Source organism: Lipomyces oligophaga, assembly GCF_038497815.1.
Source record: "Lipomyces oligophaga strain CBS 7107 unplaced genomic scaffold V1516scaffold_2, whole genome shotgun sequence".
Lineage (NCBI taxonomy): Eukaryota > Fungi > Ascomycota > Lipomycetes > Lipomycetales > Lipomycetaceae > Lipomyces > [Lipomyces] oligophaga.
Genome location: NW_027117786.1, coordinates 1,954,456 through 1,975,728, shown reverse-complemented (window position 1 = coordinate 1,975,728; position 21,273 = coordinate 1,954,456). Strand labels below are relative to the sequence as shown.

General features: G+C 45.3%; 11 protein-coding genes across 11 annotated transcripts; 4 read left to right on the top strand and 7 right to left on the bottom strand.

Annotated features, from left to right (window-relative positions):
- The first annotated feature begins 21 nt into the window (after window positions 1–21).
- V1516DRAFT_672184 (phosphatidylethanolamine-binding protein) lies at window positions 22–1,488 on the top strand. Its single transcript, XM_066921709.1, has one exon. It carries the CDS (start codon window positions 87–89, stop codon window positions 1,407–1,409), a length of 1,323 nt encoding a protein of 440 aa, XP_066779418.1. The 5' UTR covers window positions 22–86; the 3' UTR covers window positions 1,410–1,488.
- On the bottom strand, window positions 1,265–2,342 carry V1516DRAFT_672183 (peptidase S24/S26A/S26B/S26C). Its single transcript, XM_066921708.1, has one exon. It carries the CDS (start codon window positions 2,234–2,236, stop codon window positions 1,544–1,546), a length of 693 nt encoding a protein of 230 aa, XP_066779417.1. The 5' UTR covers window positions 2,237–2,342; the 3' UTR covers window positions 1,265–1,543.
- A 57-nt stretch (window positions 2,343–2,399) lies between these two features.
- On the top strand, window positions 2,400–3,145 carry V1516DRAFT_663213 (uncharacterized protein; the record flags this gene model as incomplete). The annotated part of the gene is made up of 2 exons (XM_066920494.1): window positions 2,400–2,846; window positions 2,909–3,145. 2 exons carry the CDS (start codon window positions 2,400–2,402, stop codon window positions 3,143–3,145), a joined length of 684 nt encoding a protein of 227 aa, XP_066779416.1.
- Window positions 2,997–4,323, bottom strand: V1516DRAFT_672177 (Cullin binding-domain-containing protein). The gene is made up of 5 exons (XM_066921707.1): window positions 4,226–4,323; window positions 4,007–4,168; window positions 3,897–3,943; window positions 3,672–3,840; window positions 2,997–3,617 (listed from the first exon to the last, which is right to left on the bottom strand). The coding sequence occupies exons 2-5, from the start codon at window positions 4,156–4,158 to the stop codon at window positions 3,236–3,238; spliced, it is 750 nt and encodes a 249-aa protein (XP_066779415.1). The 5' UTR covers window positions 4,159–4,168; window positions 4,226–4,323; the 3' UTR covers window positions 2,997–3,235.
- A 107-nt stretch (window positions 4,324–4,430) lies between these two features.
- Window positions 4,431–6,074, bottom strand: V1516DRAFT_672175 (uncharacterized protein). The gene has a single exon (XM_066921706.1). It carries the CDS (start codon window positions 5,925–5,927, stop codon window positions 4,521–4,523), a length of 1,407 nt encoding a protein of 468 aa, XP_066779414.1. The 5' UTR covers window positions 5,928–6,074; the 3' UTR covers window positions 4,431–4,520.
- A 1,146-nt stretch (window positions 6,075–7,220) lies between these two features.
- V1516DRAFT_672171 (uncharacterized protein) lies at window positions 7,221–8,820 on the bottom strand. The gene has a single exon (XM_066921705.1). It carries the CDS (start codon window positions 8,627–8,629, stop codon window positions 7,310–7,312), a length of 1,320 nt encoding a protein of 439 aa, XP_066779413.1. The 5' UTR covers window positions 8,630–8,820; the 3' UTR covers window positions 7,221–7,309.
- Window positions 8,821–10,053: 1,233 nt separating this feature from the next.
- V1516DRAFT_621517 (phosphatase 2C-like domain-containing protein) lies at window positions 10,054–11,733 on the bottom strand (the record flags this gene model as incomplete). The annotated part of the gene is made up of 3 exons (XM_066919526.1): window positions 10,054–10,865; window positions 10,956–11,259; window positions 11,419–11,733. The coding sequence occupies 3 exons, from the start codon at window positions 11,731–11,733 to the stop codon at window positions 10,054–10,056; spliced, it is 1,431 nt and encodes a 476-aa protein (XP_066779412.1).
- Window positions 11,734–12,819: 1,086 nt separating this feature from the next.
- V1516DRAFT_672164 (NO signaling/Golgi transport ligand-binding domain-containing protein) lies at window positions 12,820–13,879 on the top strand. The gene is made up of 3 exons (XM_066921704.1): window positions 12,820–13,238; window positions 13,291–13,478; window positions 13,526–13,879. The coding sequence occupies exons 1-3, from the start codon at window positions 12,964–12,966 to the stop codon at window positions 13,759–13,761; spliced, it is 699 nt and encodes a 232-aa protein (XP_066779411.1). The 5' UTR covers window positions 12,820–12,963; the 3' UTR covers window positions 13,762–13,879.
- On the bottom strand, window positions 13,806–15,215 carry V1516DRAFT_672161 (splicing factor, Prp19-binding domain-containing protein). The gene has a single exon (XM_066921703.1). It carries the CDS (start codon window positions 15,143–15,145, stop codon window positions 13,892–13,894), a length of 1,254 nt encoding a protein of 417 aa, XP_066779410.1. The 5' UTR covers window positions 15,146–15,215; the 3' UTR covers window positions 13,806–13,891.
- A 147-nt stretch (window positions 15,216–15,362) lies between these two features.
- Window positions 15,363–16,409, bottom strand: V1516DRAFT_663204 (thioesterase-like superfamily-domain-containing protein; the record flags this gene model as incomplete). Its single annotated transcript, XM_066920493.1, has 1 exon — window positions 15,363–16,409. The coding sequence occupies one exon, from the start codon at window positions 16,407–16,409 to the stop codon at window positions 15,363–15,365; it is 1,047 nt and encodes a 348-aa protein (XP_066779409.1).
- Window positions 16,410–17,306: 897 nt separating this feature from the next.
- V1516DRAFT_672159 (fungal-specific transcription factor domain-containing protein) lies at window positions 17,307–21,218 on the top strand. The gene is made up of 2 exons (XM_066921702.1): window positions 17,307–17,657; window positions 17,766–21,218. Exons 1-2 carry the CDS (start codon window positions 17,517–17,519, stop codon window positions 20,910–20,912), a joined length of 3,288 nt encoding a protein of 1,095 aa, XP_066779408.1. The 5' UTR covers window positions 17,307–17,516; the 3' UTR covers window positions 20,913–21,218.
- Window positions 21,219–21,273: the final 55 nt, after the last annotated feature.

Here is a 21,273-nt window from a genome sequence, read left to right as displayed (position 1 = left end):
ATTCTGTCCTTTCGAAAATCTCCATCCATATTTACTCCTGAACTATCTGTATCCGAGAGCAGCTGCGAGATTGCTTGTGATTGATAATGCCTCGTTCCTCGCTTCCCAGATTAAGAGAGGCGGTTGCTGGAGCAGCCAAGATAGTTTCATCAAAGGTAACTACTTTTCCTAGTATGAGCAAGGCACTTGACCCTGCGAAGTATTACAACAATCAAGAATTAAATTGGTGGGCTCGAGCTATTGGATGCCGAACAGATGAACTGGTTGCATTCACAAGTTTGGGCAATCCAACAAGCAAGCCAATTATTACTGCTAAGCAATTAGCATCACCGCCAGCATTGCGCAAGTCATATTTCGATTATCGAATTGAGGCGCCAGTAGCTTCACTACGAACAGCTAGAGCTAAAAATTTATACAACAAACATGAAGGTCTTAGTGATGCTTTTAGGAATGCGTCAAGCTATTTGGAAACTTTGCGAGAAAAGCATTACGAAGAAGTGATTGAGGCACTTGGAGAGATCGAGGCGACGTTGGGCCAAAATGGAGCTAATGGCGTCGATGATCTCTTGACCAAAAATGTGGACGCATATGGAAAAGTCAAATCATTAACAAAGAAAGTGGAGTTGCTACGTCAGCAAGCAGAAGAAAATGGACCAGAGCCATATTTGCAATTTAAGCGAGACGAAATGGACATGCGTTTTCCGATCTATCGACATTATGCATTAGAGAACTGGAAGAATTTCGATCTTATTCAATTGGTTGATCGATTGGAAACTTTACATGTTATTCCCGACACTTTGCCATTACTTAATCCAACTCAGGCAGTTAGGATCCGTTTTCCTGGAGATCGGGCATACTGGATTGATCCTGGAAGAGTATTGAGTACAAAAGTCACCAAAAATCCACCAGAATTTGAGATCAACAATTTCTCGGATAAGGAGGATGTATATACAATTTTGATTGTTGATCCTGATGTCCCGGATCCTGCAGGTGACACGTTCAAGACGATGTTACATTATTTGATCACCGGAGTCCGTGCTTCTGGAAATTCTCCAGCACCAGATTTCTCGGATGCTCGAGTTCTTGCATCATACTTACCACCTCATCCGGAGAAGAATTCTGGTACTCATCGTTATTGCGTTTGGGTATTTGCTCATCTGGAAGGCAAGCCACTGAATGTATCTGGTGACATTGAAGACTGGTCTGAAATTTTGTCCGGAAAACGAGAATTAAGTCTAGAAGAACGCGATCATTTCAATATTCGGTCGTTTCAAGAATTTTTCAAGCTCAAAGATGTGGGAGCACATTTATATAGGTGCAAATACGACTCTGAAACGGACAACGTCCGAAGGGAATTTGGTCTCGGAACAGGAAATGTTTGGTCGCGCCAGCGACTTCAGCACTATTGAAATTTCTATTACCATGCCTGTCAATAGATGAATGGAATCTAAATATGTACATAATATCAATACAATTGTAATCAAAAAATGATTTCCTCTAGAAACTTTAACTTGATCACATAATTATCAATGAATAGGACCTATCACTTGGGATAATCACGCGGGGAAGTTGATAGTAAGAGTTCTTGCAAGGATTTATCTGACATGGTTTGATTTGACGATATCCATCGAATTTTATGAGGTAGAAAGTCAAATGGTCCCCAATATACAGCAAAGATGACTTTTCCAAGCACGAGGCCCATAGGGACTGGACCATATTCTCTCGAGTCCAAAGATGCCGACGCGTTGTCGCCTAGAAGCCATAGATGGCCCTCCGGGACTTTGATATACCTTGACTCGGTACAGGAAGAGGGTGGAACTGAAATAGAGGATGGAGGCTGAGAACTTCCTAGCGGTCGCAACGTTTCAGGATCCAGCGCAAGACTTTTATCCGAAGATGAAGAGGAAGAAGGGACAAAAGTTGGCATGGGGTTCGCGTAGATTATGTCTCCAGGCAGACCCGCTACGCGCTTGCAAACCAATGTAGAATCATCAGTAGGCTTCAAGCTGACGACGATATCTCCTACCTTCACGTTTTTTGCACGAGAATGACACAATTTATCTATGTATACGTGATCACCCATAGCTTGTAAAGTTGGAAGCATCGACAGTCCGCCCGTGAGCGAGAACTGAAACACGGTCGTTTGGAGTAGATGAGCGGCTGCAACAATCCTTATTGCAACAGATGACTGGTGTATGAACCTTCGAAACGAATCCATAGTAAATCTTGGTGTCATTGCGTACTTCTGACTATCCCGTACAGTATGCTTTAGTTGTCGCTTTGGATAAGATGAACAAGATGAGAAATGATGCGGCTCACTGTCCAAGTCGAATGTCCTGTTAATTTATTTCAACAGCGACTTCACTGTTCCGAGAACAGTAGTTTCGATCAAGCCAGCAATGGAAGTCAGCATAGTGGTCTCTTCGCCGTATGACTCGGCGGCGGCAGCAGACGATGAGTTCACTTCTTCACCAAGTTCCAGTGATGAGAGCACCAGCATGAGGAGCAGCGCCATTGAGATTACTCGAAACGAGTCGATAGCGACACCATCTCAGCTTGACGACAAGTCCCTTCTCGCAATTCCGACAGAGGATGGGTATTTCGCCGTCTATGATCAATTTAACAATGGTGTTATATCAGATGATGATAGCATTCTTGATGCGGGCGGAATTAGTGGTGGTAGCATACTCAGAAGGCCTATGACAGAAGATTATGAGGATGATTATAACTTAACGATCGGCGATTCACATCGGACTGTTATGTATGGCTGGATAGTTCTAGCATCAACTTGGGCAGTTTTTATTATTGGTATTGGAAGCGTTTTTGGGGTATGGAACTGGGTCTGGGTATGATTTTTTCCTTCTTGTGATTCCTGGGCTGAACAGACATTGATATATAATTTTTCTAGGCGCCTATGGTTCAACTATTAACTGGTCGATCGAGGTTAATGATTGCAATTGACGATGAAACGGAATTTCCGGTTGATGAATATTATCCAGCCATTGTGGTCCTGGCCTGTGTCGTCGCCTGGATATGGTGCATAGTATCCTGGGTCGGGATGAAGCTTTTCAGGCACGCGAAAGGTGGTGTATCTACGGATATCTCTTCAATGACTGCATGCGAAAGTCCAATCAGGAGCAAATGATATTTTAGAGTGTGCGTACAATTAGTATATTAGTGTTTGCTATTCCTCCTTATAGCTTTCAATTTCAGCGATCGAATTCGCCCTTGTGAATCAGGCTTTCAAAAAGGTGACGAATTCGTCGAAAATCGACGGCCATGCGGCCTCTGGATCGTAACTTTCAAGACCCGAATCTGATTTCAGCACCGACTCATTAAATTCGTACAGCATATTCCAAGTGTCTTTCGAAACGACTCGTTTGTAAACGTCTCGAGCAAAATGAATCCATTTTTCGAACAGTTCTGGTGAAGCAAATCGGTCTTTTAATAATAAGTTCCAATACTCGACTGCTAAGTCCAGAGGCAGATTACGCTGACCAGATGGCTTGATGAATGTGAATGTGTATCTGTATACTTGCTTAAAGAAGTCCGGGTCGGTCAACATGCTTTCCTTCAAGGATTCTGCTGCCGATTTCATTTTCGGGAACGAATCAACTCTAGTAGTAGTTAGAATTTAAAAAGGCTCATATTATAAAAAAATTAGTAACTACCCTAGTGATTGCCATCCTTTGATAAACCCGTCTTTTGAAAATTGGCCGACCGTAGGTGCTTCAAGTTTACAAACTAGTGCAAGAACACTTGGATCTTCGACGTCCATTCCCAAGTCTTGCACGAATGAGATAGTGCCATCGATACCGATTATAGAAGGATCCTCTTCGTCTAAATATTTGATTAGACTAAATTAAAACCAAAAATTTATAGAGTAATTTTCATACCAATGTATTTTTCAAATATTTCAGTAAGTGCCTTGATTTGCTTCTTGCTAAATGGAAGGAGTCAAAACCACAAGCTTCCCAAAATAATTGTCACGAGCTATGCCACATACGAGGACGTGCGATTCGCATTTGAATCTAGAAATTCTGAAACAGCAGCATCCAGATTCCAAGAGTGGCTTCGTAAGTACTGGTTAGCAGTTTTGTTCGAGGCACCGGTAGCCTGGATGAATAAGTTGACTGCGTTTCGCTGTAGCGCCGACATAAAGAATTATCTAGGAGGGCAAGTGTAAGCTAACGACATTCCAATCTCCGACCCAATAAACACTCACTCTGCTTTGCCTGGAGATATCACTACTATTCAGTAGAGCAGACAACAGACAAATTAGTCGATTTGGATTAATGATTTGACAACTTCGTATATCTCCAGTTCCCCGTGTGTCTGCTGTGGCGGAGTGGGAGAGGCGGTGCAAATGGCGCTGAAGTAGGTTATCTAAAGGCTCTACGGCAACTAAGTCAACTCTACTTGAGGAATAATTAAAACAGACCAAAAACCATTGACATTATACATTAACCCAACACACCTGAATCTTTTTAACATAAAAAATTATACACAAGACACCATTTTTACGCCAAACAAGGATTTTCATGCAAAGGTTCAGTCATAAACTGATGGGAACAAGGAGTAGGTGTATCGACCATCGCTGAATATGCGGAGGCTGTAGTGGATGATTCGCAAGATACATCGTAATCATAAAACAACATAGTCACTCGGCCCTGAGACAATACAGAATCCAGAGATACCCGGAGGATATTAGAGTCGGATATTGAAAACCACGCGTTGTTGTGTCGCCGAAACGTAACGTAATGACCCATAGAATGGATGCCAAAATGGACAACAATGCTCGAAAGTCGAAAAGTCAGATTCTGAGGCATAACCGGGAGTTGCTCTGAATCCATAAATTTGTGAAAGTCAAGATATTCGGGAAATACAACTGGTGTATCGATTTTACGCGGCATAGAGTGTTCAGAGTCAAATTGTGACCGGTTAATGTGGATGGCAAGAGACTGTGGGAGCCGCGAGATTGAAGAATCGCGGATTTTAGTTGACGAAACCAACTGAGGAAGCTTGTGGCCTTCAAAATCAAGATCGGTTATGATTGGTTTCCTCAGAGTGTCTGTTACTGCGGCAATCCGCGTACGCAACAGCGAATCAAGATCTGCAGAGCGGCAAGTAGAAGGATTTGGAGATGAATGCAGATGAGCGAGCATTTTGTTGAAGTGACTCAGAGCAGAGAGACAAGAGCATCTGCCGCAGTGAATGTTAGAAATTACCTCTGAACGTAATGAACTGGACAGCAGATCTTCCAGTTTTGCTGGTGGAGCAAGCCGCGAGAGAAAAGAAACTGAAGACAATGTAGAAGGAAGTGAGGAAATGACTGGTAAATTGAGCTCTATCGAATTAAATCCAACAGACTGTGGTTGCTGGATATCATGACATTTTAAACAGCGATATCGCAGATTCAAAGCTCCGTCAAAAGGAAGTGACTGCACCTTGTCCATAGGGCCAGGCCGCAGAGCATCTAACAAAAAGAGAAAAAACTCATGCGTATCTTGCTGCTCAGACGTGGAGAATAGCTCGGATGACTTCAGACTACTAATCAGAGATGCAGTTGTGTACGTGTGGGGACTTGGCAGATTCAAGTTGAGTCGCTCAATAAGGTAAAACAGCTCGCGAGCAGCAGGATTAGTATCCAGCAGTGAACCCAGGTAAGACTGAAGAGAGGAAGAAGAAGCACATGCCTGGACAATTGAGTTGATGAAGCATGAATTATCTCTGTTAATCAGACCACCAGGAAAGTCCTGACGCCGATTTGACGATGCGGGAACCGATGCTGACGAACATTCAGAAGACGACGATGATGACTGTGAAGACAAGGTATTTGACGGAGACGGCGGGGGCGATAGAGGCGGCTGCTGGTTCGAGGGCAACAACATGCCCGTAGAGATTCTGCAGCAGATACGAGGCAACATAAACAACACAAGCAGAAGTAAAAGACAGTAGCAAGAACAAAAAGGCTCGAAAAACTGCAGTACAAACGACACAAGGCTATGTACAAAGACAGAATCGTCGCGATATTTATCAAATCTCGATCGTCTGCCCGTCCTCGTCTTCGTTCTCTTCCCCGGCAGACACGAGTTCCTCTGCATCTGCAAACACGACCTGAAGCGCAAAAATGGAAGACGGGACGCGCGGCAGAGCCGCACTAGTCCTAAATTAGATATATGAGGACCGACAGCAAAGTCTGTTTGCAAGCAAACTGCATACAGAGTTTAATATACAAAGTCTAATTGATAGGTGCGGACGCGGAGAGTTACTGGGCACACACTGGGAATTACGCGGCGACAGGTTGGCAGGGCGGTCTGTCGTCAGCGTGCGACGCGGTCTGTCTTGGAGCGCGTGCTTGGTGGTTGAGTACAAATCCCTGGATGGATTCACTTACGCACGCATACATTATCCACGCCAAAAATTTTAGACGGCTTGCGGACTTAACAGGTTTGCCGTGAAAGACACACATAAAAGAGCCAAGGTTTTCCGGCCATAGGCAAGACGAACAAGTGCCGTCAGACCTGCGTAATGGCGAAAAAAAGAGGTGTGTTGCTGCGTGTTTGGGCTTGATGCTGCTGCGTGGACTTGCGTAATTAACTCATGTGCTCGCCTGTTATAGCTGATCGATCAAACAAACGAGACGCAAGACGGGAAAAACCATCTCCGCCTCCAGAGCGAGCGATATACGACGGAGCTGAGGACGCGGTTCGCGCAAGCTCTAGCTCTAGAAATCCGTCATCGTCGGTCAAACACAAAAATAAATCTAAACGCAACCCGGCTCTTCAGGTGTCCAGACGTCAGCGATCTCGGATCGAAAAGGCAATCTCGAGAGCTGAAGTACTAGAGACAAAAATCTCACAAAGTGCTGCTCGTAATAAGCGAATAACCACCGAGCGAAGCGGTGCGGTATCCAATGGCTCACCGGTAGATCCAAGCATCACCGTAACCGCCGCTGCTGAAAGAACGTCGGCATCTAAATTACGTGGAATAGATATCATGAAGCTTGCCCGATCTGTCAACGCTACTGCTCCGGGGATGGATGTCGATGAGGATGATGATGACCATAGCGATGACGAGCATCTGGACGGATACCTGAGTAAAGATGTTCAGGCTTCTACGAATAATGAGGATCGTCCACCCATACCCGTCCTCACACCTGTTTCAGGGCCAATCGAGCTTCCCTTCTAATCGTCTCTACTAGGATCTCAGACAAACTCTTAAACTCGTCGGCCACGCTCTGTACATTACAAATAAAAGTTTTCTTGTTTCTAATCCTTCGTCGTGTACATCTGTATTATATTAGAAGCTATCCTCCACGTATCATCCCGCCATTCCAACCATTACCGTTTCTCCAAATGCTTGCACTTCCGTCAGTCATGTACATATGTCTGGCTTGGCCGCGCGGATCTTCTGCTATACCGTAGTACCCATTTCGGCTGCCACTAAATGGCACGTTACTCGTGAGTTGTTGCAACGCTGGAACAACTGGCATCGTTGGCATCGCTTGCATTGATTGCAATGGAAGCCCTCGATCTCTCCCCCAGCTACATTTGATGATATGGCCATGGACAGATGCGCCAGCTAGTCGACTAATTGCGAGCGCTGCTGACTCATGTGTGCTCATCCGAACAAACGCGTACCCTCTATCTTTCTGAATTCGGATGTCGACGACATATCCAAACTCCCCAAACATCTGAGCCAGCTCAGCTTGCGACGTCTGCAGAGATATATTTCCGACATAAACAGTTGTCTGCCACGCAGGACTTTGCATTGCCACAGTTTCAAACGATGACGCACTTGATCCTTGTAAGCCAAATGGAGCAGTAGATAAACCTATAGAAGGAGTCGTGGCCCAGTTGCATCGGATAGTCTTTGACCCCAGCCAGACGCCGTTCATAGCCACAAGTGCGCTCTGTGCTTCTGATCGATCCGTGAAAGAAACAAATCCATAGCCTCTCGTTCGTCCAGTCTTTAAATCCCACATAACTCTTGCTTCTGACAAAGACTTGAACTGCGAAAACGCACGACGAAGCAGGTCATCCGTCACCTCGTTCGAGAGATCACCCACAAAGAGGTGAAAATCCGACTGTCGAGTACTCTTGTAGCTCGCCCAATTTAGTTTGATCTCTGAGTTCCCTATAGTACGGTGATTAAGTTGCGCCAGCGCACTTAATGCCGACCAATGCTCTTTAAATTCGACAAAGCCGTAGTTGAATTCATGCGGGATCGGGAGTCCATTTGGCCCTAGAGCGAACGGCGGAGAAGATGACGACGACGACGAAGAAGAAGACGAAGTGGATGAAGAAGTAGATCCAGATCCACTGCGGGCAATGATCTTGACACTCTCAACTCTTCCTACTGATTCGAAAAACCCGCGGACAGAGTCTGAACTAAGCTGGGGATCCAGCCCACCTACGTACAGTACTCTTTTATCGTCATCATTTGCAGAGTTGAACGTTCCTCCATTTGACAGCGAGCTGGGCGAGGCCGCAGTTGACGCAGGAGTCATATTCAAAGACTTCCTACTGGAAGGAGTAGCAGCATCTTCGTCGACCACGTCTGAGGAGTTTGGATGTGAGGTTGTGGGTGTTGGCTCTGTGTCTAGCGGGACTAGCACGCGACTCATTGCTAGTATGTCGTAGTATATTTTAGCAAGTAGAAGAACCGGTCTTTTGATGAGCTACGACGGCAAGCTTAGTAGCATGTCAGTTGAATACAGCAATCGATTAAGGAAAAAACCGCGAGCTCAAACTTTAGATCTTCAAAATCAACATGTGAATCATTTAAAATGCGCTTCCGTAAAGAAAGCAATTTTTCCGCCGGTGGACGTTCTAGAGACGGCGATCTCCCCCGCGTGCTCACCGTCTTCAGCAAAGCGCCGCCCTTGTCCCGTGTGTACCCAAACCAAAGCGCCCCCGCAGTGTGTCCCGCTGTTGATCCTGTCCTTCCAGCTCCAGCTCATCAATAGAAGATCGAGATCGCAAAAAAATCCTTTAAATATTGAAAAACTTGGAAATAAATTTAATGAACTCGGCTAGTCTGAATCTTGTAATCCGCTCACAGAGGCGCTCTTTTACTGCGGGGTCTTCTAATGCTTCTCGCTCAACAAAGTGTAGGTCTGTCCCAATGGTCGAGCCCACGGCCTTCTTCCTCTCTAATTTTAATCGATCAGCGTCAGAACTCCTTACTATAACAGCAAAAATATAATGGCAGACAGCGGAACAGAAGTCAAAAATACTTTTAATGCAAGTCTTTTGTTATTTTGTAATTGGTTTTCTCTGAAATTTGTCTTGTCGAATTATTAACATTCTCAGGCGGTTCTAGTCTCCTCCGCAGACTTAGCTCATGATCTCATCACAGCTCCTAATCCGAGGTATTTTCCACACTCTACGATGAATACTTTGGCAAAAGCATTCAATTCAATCTGAACTAACTCTATATTGATTAGAGTCATACCATCGGCCAACTCAGATGCAGTGAAAGCTCATGAGTTTTCGGTTCATCAATTTCATTCCGCGCTGGATACCGCCGAAGTAGCTCTGATCCGTGCTCGAGATGCGTTGACTCATGAGCTGGAAAGATTGCCGAAACAAAGTCCACGCTCAGATTTGAATATATCCAAGCTCCAGTAGCATTGGTTTATTGCATTTTCAAATTTCATCTACTTAATCTACATAAAACTGACTCCTTTCAGTGACACATCTACAGTCAATCACTATTCTACCACAAACTACTTTCATGTTTTCTAGTCACCTTCCATCACCTTTATATTAACAATTCACTCGGTGCAACAATCGGAACAACGTACATACATGCTATTCTGTAATTACAATTTAATAAAACCACGTGTCAAAATATCAAACCACAAAATTCAGCATTTATCAAAAGCAAACCATCGTATGACAAAACTCAAAATCCCTCCAAGATACCAAAAGAGACAAAGTTAGCGTAAAGTAACAAGTTAGAAGCCCAATGAATGTAATGCATGCATATTTGAAATGTCTGTTATTATAAATTTTTCCAATGATATTTTTCTCTCCCGTTTCCATCCTAGCTTGCCTCTTCATCTTCTTTTGAGGGTGACAGGCCACCTGGTGTCGTCTTTGGCAAAGCTATTGGAGATTCTGCCGCCGTTCCGCCCTTCGATGGTCTCCTAGGAGCCTCACTAACAATTTCATCCATTCCATGGAATTTACGGATCATCCCTCCCATTCGCTCATCGAACCTAACTACCATCACCGTCAGATTATCCATACTGAAATGCTCCAAAGCATATTTGATGAGTGTCTTGCTAGCTTCTTCGGGATCGCTGATGTTTCGAACTAGGTTGATGGCTTCCTGATCTGTACAAACATCCCACAGTCCATCACAGGCAAGAATCATAAACTCGTCGTCAGGTATAAGATATGTCTCCGTTGTATAAGGATGCGAAGTCACCAGTTTTTTAATATAACAATCTCCCAAAGCACGAGTAACTGCCAGGATACCATTTACTCGGCCATTAAGAACCATGCCACCACTGTTCTTAATTCGTTGCGCTTCAACCGGGTCTGTACCCTTGTGATCATAAGACAACCTGAGAGCTCTTCCCCGACGACAAAGCACAATTCGCGAATCACCAGCATTAGCAGTATATAAAATGCGCTCACGTACTGTATGTTCATGTGAACGAGCTACTGCAACTTCTCCAGCACTCACGCTTGCACGGCGCTTATTATGATGATGCAAAAGATGATAGTGGTGATACAAATGTTGAGGAGTAACTTGCTCAGGTAGCTGCGCAACCGCGCTATCAACTGTCCGGCTCCGCGTCAGAGTGGTTCCTATTTCAGACGATCCGCCATTTGATTTTGCACTTTCCTCTTGCCTTATCTGCTGTAATTCACTTGGGCTTAACTTCTTGGTCTCTACTTCAGCTTGCTTCTGTTGTCGACCTTCCATAACTACAGGACCAGTATTGGCTATCCGATCCTCCCATCGCATCAATGCCACAATAGCAGTACATCCTGCATTTCGGATAGGCTGCTTGGCCAAAATCGCATCAGCCTCTGTGAAAGCTCGATCAAGAACTTCAGGGATAGATGCGTGCGGATCTTTGCGGATTTGTTCTTCCAACACTATATGCATACGCTTACCACACCACTCTGAAGCGTATTTACCCGCATGTCCATCAAAAACAGCGAAATAGCCTGCATCCAAAGGAACGTGACCGCTGGAGTTACTGCCAATAGTAGTTCCCGGAGCGGCTGGGACAAACTCTGGACCTCCTCCCTGCTGAAGCAGATTAGCTGATTCCGCAGGCGACGTAGTCGATGCATTGGATCCCGAACGCGACCTTGACCGCGAACGATTTCGCAAAAAATTTATCCCCGATCCTGAGGTCGCAGGAGCATTGTTGCTAGTTGATGTAGTCACAGGAGAATTGACACTATGACTATGTAGTAAAGAGTGATGAGTGTGTGGAGGTCCTAGTGTCAAAGAGGTTGTACCTGCACCAGGAAAACTTTCGGGGGACCCAAAGTCATAGATTACAGAGTAAGTATCTTCCATTGCATTTCGATACTTTGAATTTTCATCTTCAGCAACACCAACGGAAAATGTGCCAGTAAACCAAGAAGGCGCTGAAATATCAACCGGAGATCGAGAAGAGGTGGTAGGAGTGCCCGGCATTAGTTTGGAGGGCGAGGACGGCGATATCGCAGAAGTTTGTAGCGATGGTTTGGTTGCCATTCGACGAGTAGGGCCAAAAGCTGACATTCCAATGCCAGGAATTGCAGCCATCTGAGCAGCAGTCGAAGAATTAGCAGAAGATGATGATGAGCTACCAGTCAACCTAGAAAAGAAGCCGCCACCACTTGATGAAGCTGAATTCGAACTTGAGCCAGTACCAGAAGAAGACTGTGAACTCGATTGGGTCGGTTGAGCCGGCATTGACGATTTCTTTCCTACCCGTGAAAGGAGGCGAGATCCTGTACTCTGCACAGGCTGTGATGTTGAAGCAGTGGACGTAGATGAAGCGGATAATGGTGGATTGGAGTTAGCGGAAGCGGCAGCGACAGCTGGCGTGGTTGAGGAGGCGGCAGGATCCGCGCTTGTCGGCGCACGATCTGCAGGACTGGCGGCCATCACGACCAACTTTATAAATAAGAAAAAAAAGGTTAAGTCGTCAGTTAGATAATCAAAATTGGTCGAATAAACAAAGCAATAATCAAAGACTCGGCAACTGGAGAGGAGCCGAACCAGGCGGAGAGGAGTGAAGACGATCGATGACAGCCAATAGCAAGGAACAGGATGTGAGCAGCAGAAACGGGAGTTAAAGGACAGTAAAAGCTGATAAGTGCGACAAGTGAGGAATCTCAATGACTATTCCAGAGAATCCAAATGAAAATTCGGCAGAAAATGTTAAAAAAAAGGACGACTGATCGAGAACGGATGAGGTAGTACTGGCGGAAATTAAAGCGAGACCTAAGAGTGTGAAGGTGTGTCAAAGAGCCTGAGCCCGAAGATCAGGCAGCGACGAGCACACAAGGCGAGGCAATCTAAGCCAAGAAAAATCTTTGAATTGCTGGAAACAGTCCGGTTCTCAATCGCAAACACAAATTTACAGTTGCTCTGCAAAAGTCTGCAGAATCCCTGTATCGCTGAATAACTAACTACTCTTGCCTACTCTGTGCTGTTGTCGGCCGAGTTATGTAAACTCTTGTACGAGCTATAGCTATAAGCACCGCAAAGAAGGGGCGAGAGTGACGGTCAACCAAATTTCCCGGGCGAACAAAACCCATCTTGTAGAGGCACGCTGACCAGGCTTGCATCTTGATAAGGCGTTAGTGACCATTTGTTCCCAGGGACTGTCTTTTCTCAAGCTGCCTAAACAGGACGATGAGTAGTTAGTCCACAAAGGTAATCATTTACTGTAGACAGTACTGGATATCGTCCATCGAAAATCTCAATTCTTGGTAGATGTCTGTCAAACAAAGCACATCATCTGCTCCTCAAACTTATACGCCGGCTTCGGTATCATCGAGGACATCTTCGGATCGCCCTGCTCCTTCCAGTACGCGGACAGGCTCCGCTCTATCAGCCCTCTCCTCTTCCCGAAAAGCCAATTCGATATATGACCGCAACATCAACCGGCGCGCCCCCGAAGTGGCATTCTCTTCATTTGCTTTTCTGTTTAGCGAAATGGTCCAGGTCTCTCAACGAAATGTGAAGGGAATACAGGAACTTGAAAACAAGTGCGTTTGCATGTTTGGACGCTAAGATCCACAAGTATCTAACTTCAGACAGATTAAGCGACTATGGCTATCATGTCGGCCAACGGATGCTTGAACTAACAGTTGTTCGCGAGATCAAAAATGCTAAACGAGAGACTCGTGTACTAGGTCTTCTCCAGTTTATTCTCACATCTATTTGGAAAAATATTTTTGGAAAGTCGGCAGATGCGCTGGAGAAGTCCAGAGAACAGGAAGACGAATGTACGTATAATTGTGGGATTTCATATTTTTGTTGCTGATTGTGCTAGATATGGTCATAGATAATGATCCAATAGTAAATAAATATATCTCCGTCCCAAAGGAAATGGGTCAACTAAATTGTGCTGCCTTCCAAGCCGGGGTGATTGAGGCAGTTCTAGACGGATGCCAGTATCCTGCTCGGGTGACTGCCCATTCCGTCCCTTCAGATCTAGCGCCAATGAAGACTGTGTTTCTGGTCAAACTAGATCCCATTGTTATTGAGCGCGAGAGGTTAATGCGCTGATCATTGCTTGCAAATTTTGCACTATTTTGTTGGATTCTCTTAATGTGTAGACGAATTTTATACAGGCACTTTGTTATTCTATGGCGTATGGTAATATATACTTATTCATATTATATAATCATATTTTACATTATGGTTGGCGGCTATGATCATATTTCCGCTTAGAATCACGACTGTCGGACCCTTCATGTTCTCGCTTTTTTCGCGGAATGTCGTGCAATCCGCCCAGACGATCTTGGACTTTGCGATTCACCTTCGAAGAGCGGTCAAACCAAGGTGATTCGGTCTGCATTGACGTGTCTTCCGCAGAAAGATGTGTCCATCTTGATCGTCCCCGTTTCCCAAGATCATCAGTATTTCTTACTTGCATAACTTTTGGTAATACACTCTTGTCCCGATACTCATCAATCGTTGGCACTGCGTAATCCGTACGCTTTAATATATCTTGATCTTGATAAAATGCTCCTCGATGATAATATTTGTTCATGAAACCACCAGCACGATTTGCTTTGTCTTCACGTTGCTGTTTTATCCGTGCAAGATCTTCCTTCAGCTTATCTTCTTCGTCCATATTTCTTCGTTCTTCCACCTCTTGGAGTTCTCTTTCACGTTCCTCTAGTTGCTCACGTTCTCGTGATATTCGTTTCAACTCTCGTAATCTCCAAGCAGCTCGTTCGCCTCTGGGATCCAGGTCATCTGTATCGTCCACTTCATTCGTGTCTGTTGCAACGGCGTTATCTTCGTGGACTCTTCTCGCAGCATGTGCTGCCGCCTCTGCTCGAATTGAATCCTCAATCTGAGACAATGTATTCTGGCGCTTGGTTTCTTTGGATGCAGATTTGGCCGCAGCGGCCACAGCATCCTCAGAAGCTTTACTGGCGGCCACTCCTCGTTTGCCTTTGGGAATGAACACCGGTCGCAAAATGACTTTTTGCTGCTCTTCAACTTCACTTTCATCACTTTCGTCATCTGACTCATCTGATTCTTCCTCAGATTCTTCCTCAGATTCAGGATTTTCTTCTTTTCCCAGCTGCATTTTCGGAATCGTTCCGATAGTTCGTTCCTCTCCGACTTGAGGCGCCCGTTTAAACCGCGATGATAAGTCAACATCTTTTAGTTCCTTAATAACTGTTTGCTTATCCGTTTCATGAATATTAAGTTGCCCTTCATATTCTGCTATTGACACATCCCTTTGATTTTCATCTAAAACCGTCCCATTAGAATATGGTACGTAACCGATTTGTACGTCCGGCTTGTGTTCTTCTTCGCTGTCACTACCTGAAGCTGACGACGATGAGCCAGACGACTGAGGAGATGGCGATCGCGAAAGGCGCTTTCCTGGAAAATATCGCTGCCTTTTAACCTGCTGCAATCGCGGCGGCATTCTTCGTTTCTGACAGCCTGAATGCTATATATATTACTATACACTCTGAATTTCTCATCTACCATCAACCATTGCCCATCAATCATACCGACACAAACAGTGCGGCGTGCGGCCTACAAAGTATATATCAACCTCAACAGACTATGTATTCACTAATACGGCATTCGAACAAAACTACAGGCTTCACAGCAATGGGAAGCTACTATCTGTGAGCTTACTACAGATTACTAGAAAAAATAGCAAGACCATCCTGCATAAACTCGGCAATCATGAAACCGCGAGCGTCGTATAGTCGACCGTTGTAAGAGAGACGCCCATCACCAGAACGGGAGGTAGAAGTCTCCATAACACACCAATCTTCATCCGCTGCAGCTGCAGGTGCGATCGGTGGTGGGTAAAACACGATTGAGTGCGATAAAGAAGCCGCAAATGCAAGGGAATTACGCTTGCCAATGAGGTCCGCAGATACAAACAAGGAATTGCGGTCTGAGACGTAAGCGTGGGCACAGAGATGAAGATTGGGATCTTCAGATGGCCGACTAACAAAATGTGATATTGCCTTGTAATAATGAAATGAACGTCGATGCGAAAAAGCGTCGGGATTCGTGGTCATCGGAACTCGCCGAACATCTATTGCATGTTTGTGGGGGCGGTAATTGTTGTCTGCGGCCCAGGCTAGAATGCCGGGATGATCTGCATCAGGATGCGGAATTGCTTTTGAGGGTGAAGCCAGTATTGGGGGGCGCGGCGGAATATGATGCCATTCGTCCGGTAAGGAAGTAGAGGGAATTGAAGATTGAGAAAAAAAAAGTTGAGCTGAAGGCTCTGGAGTTTTAAAAGAGATTGTCGCGATGAACAGAGGACTAGCACTAGCGATTTGTGCGAGATCGAATTGCTCTGCAGGATACTGATATACCCTCACGAGACGGACAAGAAATCGATTGCCGGTCTGAACCGTCGAAACCACGTATAAAAACGGGCTTTCTGAAGACGACCTAGCCAAAAAGTTTGCGTGGAGCGAATGGGCAACAACAAACAGTCCAGGAAAGGACTGCGCTATAGACAATGAGGCGGCGTGCAGAGACTGCGCAAGGAAATGACCGCCGTAAACCGATCTGGAGAGAGGAAATGGTTTGAAAGGTTTGTTGATCGAGACGTACAAACGATCGTCAGAGTGACAGAGACTGGAGGGAGAAGACACGCTCGGGAATTCTTGAAGTGCTAACAGATCAGGGAAATGCGACGGGGGCTGGTCCTCCTTCATGACGCATTTTGTCCCCAACTTTCTAAATAAATAAAAATATAATGCGAAGACAGGACCGGACTCCGGCGATCAGGCATGAATAGGCCGGCAACTGCTCCAAAAGAAGCAAAAACAGTAATAATTCTGCAAGATCAGCTTCACTTCACCGGCCAGACAAAGCTACCAAGTCGGCTCGGCTCGCCAGCTCAAATTACGTAATCTATTGGATAGAGATCACGAGAAAGGAAATGCGGCGTATTCCTCATAAGAGACCCCTGGTAAGACAGGCTGAAGAGGGGGGGCTCGCAGGCTCAGTCCCGTCTACCGGTCAGCCAGAATGCGGGGTAACTCAGAAAGGGAAAAAGTTAACGCCGAAGGAAAAAAGGATATAGAGTGTAGAATATCAATGGTGTTTCTTGTTTAGCAAATATAGAATAGAGAGGAAGAAGTATTCAGGATTGCGCGACGTGGAGTTTAGAGATATCCAGCCTGAAGCTAAGGGCGAGAAGGGAACACGAAAACGAAAGAGTGTGTGTGAAGTTCAGGACAGCGCAGCCTAGTCAGATTTTTTCATCCATTGGCCTTAGTTTACATCACTGGCTCCTCGCGTCCCGACAGTTCCTGCTAGTCTTCATTAATCTTAATCCTTACCGGCCGTAATCGACCGAGCTAATTATTGTAACTCCTTCACTTCCTATCTGCAGGAAGTACCCACAGCTAAGTACTCATTACTTACCGCGCACAGTGCTCTACTGCGGCCACCGTCTCTCTCCTCCCTCTCCCCTCTCATCCTCGTATCGGAGATCTATCTAATCACGTGAGAAATCACGTGTATATACAAACGCCTCAGCTTCTTGTGTGACAGCTGTTAACGAGCACGTCCGTTCCGTTCGTTTTTCTCGTCTCTCTTTCTCTTCCTAAAATAATTGCCCTTTTCTGTCTGCTATTCACAGGCTGAGTCCCTTTCGTCCATCGTCATATTTTCAGGTGTTTGATTGAATCTTTTCTTTCTTGTCAAGCTTTCAGTTTACCTCTTCTTCCTTCATATTTTGGCCTTAAAGTCCGTCGAATAACCTGGTTTTTCCCTCTCCCCAATAGGCCTATCGCATCGTCCCACCTCTTTCAATAATGGCCTCTGCAGGCCTTTCTTCTGCCGCTACCGCCACCGCTCCTGCCTCGTCCGCGTCGTCCTGCTTCCGGTCCGGTCAATCAACTCGTCGAACTCGCGTGGTCATTTCTTGTACAGAATGTCATCGCAGAAAGCAAAAGGCATGTTTTTTTTTACTTGACTATTTTCTATGGTCTTGGATTAATGTTAATCACCTCGTCACAATGCTTGTTCCCAATTGTCAATTGTTAGCTAACATTCTTCTCCAGTGCGATCGACAGCAGCCTTGTAATCAGTGCTGTGCTAGAAAAGTTGAATCATTATGTCGATATACCTCAAGGCCTCCTCCTTCGCTTCAGAATCAACCTATTCCTCGCTCTGCTGTCGCTAATTCCTCGTCGCCTTCTAGTTCCACAACCTCTTCGTCCACATCAGGAATCCCCTCGTCAACTGCCTCCTCCACGTCCCCTGCCAGATTCTCGTCTTCGTCACCTACTTCCTCTACATCCACTCTTCCTCATAAACAGCCTTTCCATTCTCTAAGGAATAACCAGAACAATCGCCACTCACCTTCCTCCTCCACTTCCACCGCTGGGAGTTCGTCTAATAACTTCGCCGGCGCTAGTAGGCTGTCGTCTGACTCCGTCTCATCGTCCTCAACGGCTACCTCCACCTCCACCTCTACTTCTTCGACCTCCAATAATGTTGCGGTTTCGACTAGTCCTGATCGCTCGGAACTTTCGTCGTCTACATTTACACCGTCCTTCACTGAATATTGCTCTCCATCCTCTACTGATGAAGTTGTCTATTCTGCTCCTGTTAATCCTTTTCAGTCAGCCTTGAACTCCGCCGGTGTCACTTCAAATTTTGTTGCCCCCTTTGGTCCTACCTCATCTTCCATTCAGCAAATGCCTTCTCTGTATCGCTTCAATGACCCTCGTTCCGGCTCTGGTTCTAGCTCATCTGACGATGATGAGGATGGTAAAGGTAGTCGCAGTGGTGATGCTAAGAGAAATGATCACTACGTTGCTGGCGTCGATCGATCTGAGTTTCATGGTCTCAGCCATAATCATTCGCAAGATTACGATAATGCTTTTTCTAACCACCGAGGTAGTTTTGATGAGCAAATGGATAGTAGTGGTATGTCTGAATCTGAATCTGATTTTGACAATGAAGAAGGTGAAGATGAGGATGATGTTGTCGATGTGCTCGGATATTTCCGATCAGGCGTTTCGAACATTGCTCGTGATATCGCTGAGCTGAAACTTTCGCCTAAATTTATTGCTTCTGCTGATTTTTTCACTGCTGCTGGCGAATATCGACCACGTAAGTCGATCTCAAGTCGAAACAATAAGGTTGTACAGCGCATTCTTCGTCAGATGCCTCCCAGGCCTTATGTGGAGATTCTTACTCGCATTTTTTTTGAAGACGCAAATTTTTATCAAAGTATAAACGAGTTGGAATTTTGTGACTCTCTTGACAAGTGGTGGGTGTCTCCTGCTCGTGCTGATGATATCGTGATGGCAACGTTGACTTTTCGTATAATGTCTATTGCTTTGCAGTTTGTACCGGAAGAGCATATGGATACTGTTCGCCAGATTGATGAATCTCTGGATAGTCTTTCTAGTGATTATTCTCAGGCCGCTTCCGAACTGGCTGCTCTACTTCCTGATTGCGTTGATAAGGTTCATGAAAGTATTCTTCATTCTGAATGGCTTAAAGGCGAATCGCGGATGAAAGAATCTTGGTATTGCATTGCAACTGCCGTCAGAATGGCTCAAGAGATAAAACTTCACATTGAGGAGCCGGATTGTCCACCTTCATACGAACGTGAGCGCAGACGACGGATTTGGTGGACTATTTACTATTGGGACCGGTGTATGGGTTTGACTCTCGGTCGACCAATTATGATCGCGGATGAGCAATGTAATGTTCCATTACCTGTTGATCTTCCTGATGATTGTATGTTCCCCGTTTTGAGGTCGGTTACTGGTGTTTCCGGAACTACTACACCAGGAATTGGGACTCAATCGAATTCTGCATCACCTTCAGATTCAAGATCCCCCGATTCTGCTGGTGGTACCATCACAGTGACCCCGTTCACCGTCAAAGTACTATCGTTTCGTTTGTCTCAATTGATGTCTGATCTGGACACTAATCCTCAGCGCTTGTTCAAGAACTTGACTATCTTCACAGCCTCGCTACCTCCTTGTTTTTCGATCTATGCTCCCGATACAAGCCTGGATGATGAATATCCGTATCTTGTTGTACATAGAGAAATGCTGGCTTCTACGATTTGCATGGTACTTTGTGCGCTGTATAGACGTAAGGTTGACATTCCTAATCCATTGTCGTTCTGTCTTCGCTTATTGACGGCTGCTGAACGTCAGTTAAGCTTCATGCGCGAACATCAATACCGACAGTTCATGATAGTGTACATGAATCTTGAACCTAGTGTTTTGATTTGTCGGGAAATTTTGAGAATGTCTGGACGTCTAGCTGAGGCTGGGTTTGTTGTATCTGCGGATCGGAATGGCAATGCAATCGATGTTTTCACTTGCTTACGAGTTGTCGACGGATCGTTGGAGCGACTAAAGCGAGTTAGACCAAGAAATAAGATTGCTGCCAAAGCTTATAGAATTTTGAAAGAACTCCTTCGACGAGTCAAGATTCAAGTAGAACGAGAAAAGGCTCGATATATTCAGCTACAGGCTCTGTCTCAGCAACCTATTGGAGATGAGCAGACGTCAGATCATCGTGATAAGGCTGTTAAGCTGGAGATTGAGCCCCCCTCGAATTCGTTTTATGAGCGGGACAATCTGGATGAGCAAATGTACGATGAGCCATCGATGCTCGCCTTACTTCAGAGACTGAATGCTCAGGCTGCAGGAGCTCATAACGTTGCAGGTAGCTCAACGGCACCGTCTGTCGCTACTTCTAGCTCTACATCCAGTGATCATCCTCAGCAAGCTGGCGATCTTACAGGAGCTTCTCCGATTACTCCTCCAGAAAGTGTTGTTTCAGTGCGTCCAGAATTAATATGTGGAAAAGTGCCTATTGTTATGCCTGCGCCTCCTAGTATTTTAGGATGTGAAGATAGCGAGGCAGACAGGCAACGAATAATGCAGACTGAATCTCAGCAAGAACAGGAGAGACAAGCAGCCATCGCAGGTTCGACACGGGCAGGTCCTGTAGCGAATATACATTACATCAACGGTCCCTCAGAGCCAAATCTGCAGCAGAATCCACATGCAAACACGACGCATGCTACTGTTGTGATTCCTCCACCAGACATAGATTTTGTACACATGGACATGGACAGTGAAATGATGTTTTCTTGGGCAGACGCTTATAACTATGATCCTGCTCAGATGGGGGCTAACGGAGAGCGAATGGATTTCGGCATCTACGCTTAGCACTGTTATAAGAGACGGAGAGTGAAGTAAGACGAGATTCTGAACATATGTTCCATAATGGTTGTAAATTAATGTTTGATTAAAAAAGTGTTTGAAATTTGGGTAGTTCAGGGCTGATTGGTGTTATTCTTTTTTAATTTGGTATTTCGACCAGTTGTTTGGGCTGTATTCGCTTGATTTGAAGTTGATTCTGTTTTGATTTCGTGTTCAATTCTTTTGAAGATATTGCTATTGTAATTGTTTAAACAATGCGGGGTGCAAGTGGAATAAGATATGAGAAATATATTTAATAATTGCCAATACAAATGACACAAAGTGCGGCAGAGTACTGGGAACAAAGTAAACAAAACTCGGCCCGAGC